Source organism: Buceros rhinoceros, unplaced genomic scaffold (genome assembly GCF_000710305.1).
Source record: "Buceros rhinoceros silvestris isolate BGI_N320 unplaced genomic scaffold, ASM71030v1 scaffold13438, whole genome shotgun sequence".
Lineage (NCBI taxonomy): Eukaryota > Metazoa > Chordata > Aves > Bucerotiformes > Bucerotidae > Buceros > Buceros rhinoceros.
Window position 1 is genome coordinate 56437 of NW_010425326.1, and position 4094 is coordinate 60530.

Consider the following 4094-nt stretch of genomic DNA (forward strand, 5'->3'; position numbering starts at 1 on the left):
TTTCCAGAAAGAGCTGAAACAGAGAAGTGTGAGGACAAGCCTAAAGCCCTGCAAGTCATCCTGTGCCCCTTCTCCTTTCTAATGTACACAGTCACATTGCATTGGCCAGTCGGCTTTTGGTTAGCCAGGGTTTTGTTTTGAAAAGGAAAATAGGAGAAGACAGTTCTGAATGAAATTCAGATCTAGCACATGTGGGACAGCAGCCCCGACAGCAGCAAGAATCCACCTCCTTACTGCGCCTACCTCACCCTCCTCACTCTGCAGGCCCACGTTCACGGTCCAGGATGGGACAAACCATCGAGACGGTTCTGCTGGGGCTTGGGGATTTGTCTCTTTTTCTTTAGGATGATGTAGGTTTACAAGGCAGATTTGGCTGCAGGTTTCAAGGTATTCACTGTCTTTAAAGTGTGGCATGGAAATAAGTGATTAGGTGTTTATCTCAGTTTCCATTAAAGTAAGGGATCTTTTTTCCTCCTGCTTTAAAAAGAAAAGACGGGGAGGGGAAAGCCTGGAGGTGAGACTGGTACCATGTAATAATGGCCAGGACTCGGTGCGTGTGTTTGTGAAGTTGTTATAAGCACAAATAAACTTGAATAAGAAAAGGTAAGATCTTCCCTGGGACGTTTGCATACTTTGAGAATACTGGCAGCTCTCGTACGTTCCAGGGCAGGGGTAAACCAGCGATATTTTCTGCAGCATTGCCGTGGTAGGAGTGAGCGCGCAGCTGTGTGGTGCTTAGGTGCTGCCTGGGATTGAACCACGACATGGAGATAAGGAGATGAGTTAACACGTGTTTTAGGAGGGAGGAATGAGTACCTAGGTCACCTCATATTTTCTCCACTGATGAGAGAGAGAACACTGCGAGATTTAATGGGCGTTTAACTTGTAGCTGCCTTTGTTAGGTGAGATGGAGAATGTCCAACAGCTGCCAAAAGCTCAGAGGAAGAACAGGACAAATCACAGAATCTGATGTCATGGATTTTATGAGATGGAACATAGAGAATGGAGCGAGAGAGATTTACACAGCCAAAGGGTCAATCTGTACCTCCTGCTGCCCCGTCTGAACACTGACACGTGCTGAGCTTCCTCCCGCTAGAAAATCCAGCAGCAAGGTTGCACGCTCAGTCCTATGTGTGCTGTAATGTTCGCTCCCGGCGCAGGCAGGCAATGATGGTGAGGAGGAAGAGGATGAAGAAGGTGATGAAGAGGAGAAAGCTGGGATGGCTGCTGCTAACCTTTCATAAGGACCGTCCTGGCCTCTGCCCACTCTGTTCTTCCGTCGGTTGTCAGCAGGCCAATGGGAGGCAGCATGTCCTCTTCGTTCTCTGCCATTTTGGCTATCTTTCGTAACTGAGTGAAAAGATCTCCCTCACTGAGACGACGGAAATTAATGACAACATCCAAAACAAAAAACTGCAAAAAAATGACAGCAGTCAGAAGAACAGTCATGGGTGGGTTGGACCCACACTGGTCCAACGTTCTGCTTCCGCCTGGGTAGGTGCTGAGATGCTGAAGCCCTGCCTGGAGAGCCAGGCCTGCAGGCAACGGAGTACAAAACCCCTGGGGACTGGCCCAAATAAAACAAACGGAATAAGCTAAAAAAAAACCCTGAAGAGACAGAATCAGGAGTTAGGATAAGAGGAAATGGCCTCAAGTTGTACCAGGAGAGGCTTAGGTTGGACATGAGGAAAAATTTCACCACCTAAAGGGCTGTAAAGCCCTGGGCCAGGCTGCCCAGGGCAGTGGTGGAGTCCCCGTCCCTGGAGGGGTTTCACAGACAGGTCGAGGTGGTGCTGAGGGACAGGGGTCAGTGGGGACCTGGCAGGGCTTGACTGTCAAGACAGCAGCATTTCCAGCAAATGCACTCTAATAAGATTTTTTTTTCCCCACTGTGGTTTCATCTCTGTTTAATAAACATTTTTGTTTGAATGAGAAAGCAAACGAAATCTGCCACACTCCTCCTTTCTGCATCACTGTGCTTGGAACACAGTGCGGATGAAGGACAAAAATGCTGCGGAAGCATCTTTTGGCGATACTGACAGGGGATGCTTGGTAAGAAGTGAGCTCATTCATACATAACGCACTAATCGTGTTTCCGAACAGTGATGGGATTAGGCTCTTCTTGAGTGGATTTAAGCAAACTAAGAATTCTAGAAAGGTATAAAAAAAGGGCAGTCGTTTACCTGATTGTTACAAGCAACAATGATGTGCTCTGGTTCTGGCATTACGCTGCTTTTCTGGGCCACGAGGGTGTCTTTGGTATGTCCTGGAAGACGATAGGAAGAAAAGAGTCCATAGTATTGCTTCATACAGAGAGGATGACCAGACAGCTGTCCACGAGCAAAATCAACAGGTAAAGCACGGCTGGAGAGAGAGAAGGAGAAAAACAAGCCAGAGGAAAAGAGGGGAGAGAGACAGAAAGGAAAAGAAATCTAATCTGTCCTTTGTTCTGTTACAATTAGATCAGGTATAACACAAATTGAATAATAAAATGAGATTACAGTATAAGGGAAATAGATGAATTCCCATACCAAAGTTAAATACATCACTCCTGGCAGCTTCATGCATATTCATTAAGCAACTGCATTATCGTCTAGTGGAAATGGAAAGACGAGCAGGTCACAAGCAGCCTTGCGATGTGGGTGGGAAGCCTGCCTAGGTGGGACCCCAGGAACGGGGAAGGCATGTGAGAACACCACCTCCTAAAGGGCCTCTTTAGTGGCCAGGAAAAAAAAAAAACCAAAAAGAAAAGAAGATACCGCAATTATGATTACAGATTGTAACATATTCCAGTGATGCTGCAGCAGGAAATAATGGTGCTGCCTCTCGGGAGAGGCTGCAGAGAGACCACAGCAGGAAGAGGATCTCGTGGTGCAGAGTTTTTCCCTCAGCAAAAGAGGACCAAGATTCCAGCCTGCCAGAGAGGGGCAGGGGCAGGGGAGTGCACACGGAAGGTTACTGCCACACAGCCCATACGGGGTCGTGTTTTCTACGAGTTAATCTTCAATTGCCTCTTCAGAACTGCCACAGTTCTAAACCAGGGATATTCACTTCAGTTCCTGGCTCTCAAACTCGGCATCGCTCATTTCCTTGGACAGGTGCTGAGGGTTTTTTTTCTGTTCAAAACAGGGTTATTAGTGTTCTCCTCCTCCCGTGTTTTACAGAGTGCAGAAATCCTCTTATTTTAAACAGAGTTTTAAAGAGCATCTATGATGGTCGAAAATAGCGGAAGAGCACGGTAGATTTAGGCAAGACAACCCCTTTTCTGCTGTAATTGCAGATTATTAACCCTGACTGATGGCACCAGAAAATCTTACACTGATTTAGGAGAGGTCTGTGGAAGATCTTACAGCTCTTCTATGTGAGCAAGTTAAGCTTTGTTTGAAATATTTAGACCTGGCAACTGCATGGACTATCTGCACAGTTAAAACTAAACGCTTGAGTCTGGGTGGGAATGTTGCACACCTGCCTGTGGGATGGTCCGCGGTCACTGGGCAATTTGGATCCAGAGCAGTGAGGTCAAAACAATGAGAATTGAAACTACCCTTTGTTCCAGCAATGTGGTTTCTTCTCATCTCAGATGCTGTCATATAAAGATGCAGCGAACGCCATCAGCACGCAGTCGTTCCTCACAGCACGCTGCTGCGTGGCGTATCTTGGGCAAAAGCATGTGTTCTTAACCAAGTACCTCTGCCACACTTTCATAGACTTTTGAAGTGGAAAATCAAACAGCCTCTCCCTCTTTCTCTTCTCTAATTCACAGGTGATAGGGACTTTGTTGTTTGAATGTGGACTTTGCCTTCCTCACCCAAATAAGCCTTGGTTAAGGCATGTCACACAGGGCTCTTGTCTTTCCAGGCAGGAAAACGGTCCCTTCCCCACCATGGTGCAGTGGCCCTCATGCTTGGATCTGCACTGCTCCTCTTCCTGGGGGGCAGCGGTTTCAGCAGCCAGCGTGGAACACAGGTGAGGTGAAGAAGTGCTGTGTCAAATGCTGTTAGGAGCCACCTCACCCGTGACTTGAAATCTCAGATTTCCCCTGTGTTTCCATTCAGAAATGGCAGGAGCAACTTCTGATCTTTACTAGCCATTGG

The 4094-nt window shown here is 47.2% G+C and overlaps 1 protein-coding gene across 1 annotated transcript in view; it reads right to left on the bottom strand.

Annotated features, from left to right (window-relative positions):
- CHAT (choline O-acetyltransferase) overlaps positions 1–2364 on the bottom strand; it is a gene marked incomplete at its 5' end in the record, with an annotated part of 15365 nt that extends 13001 nt beyond the window's left edge. Inside the window, 2 exons of the mRNA XM_010141108.1 lie at positions 1236–1413; positions 2184–2364. Of these exons, the coding sequence (XP_010139410.1) occupies positions 1236–1413; positions 2184–2364 (359 nt within the window). The remainder of the gene's footprint in view (positions 1–1235; positions 1414–2183) is intronic.
- Between the last annotated feature and the right edge of the window lie 1730 nt (positions 2365–4094).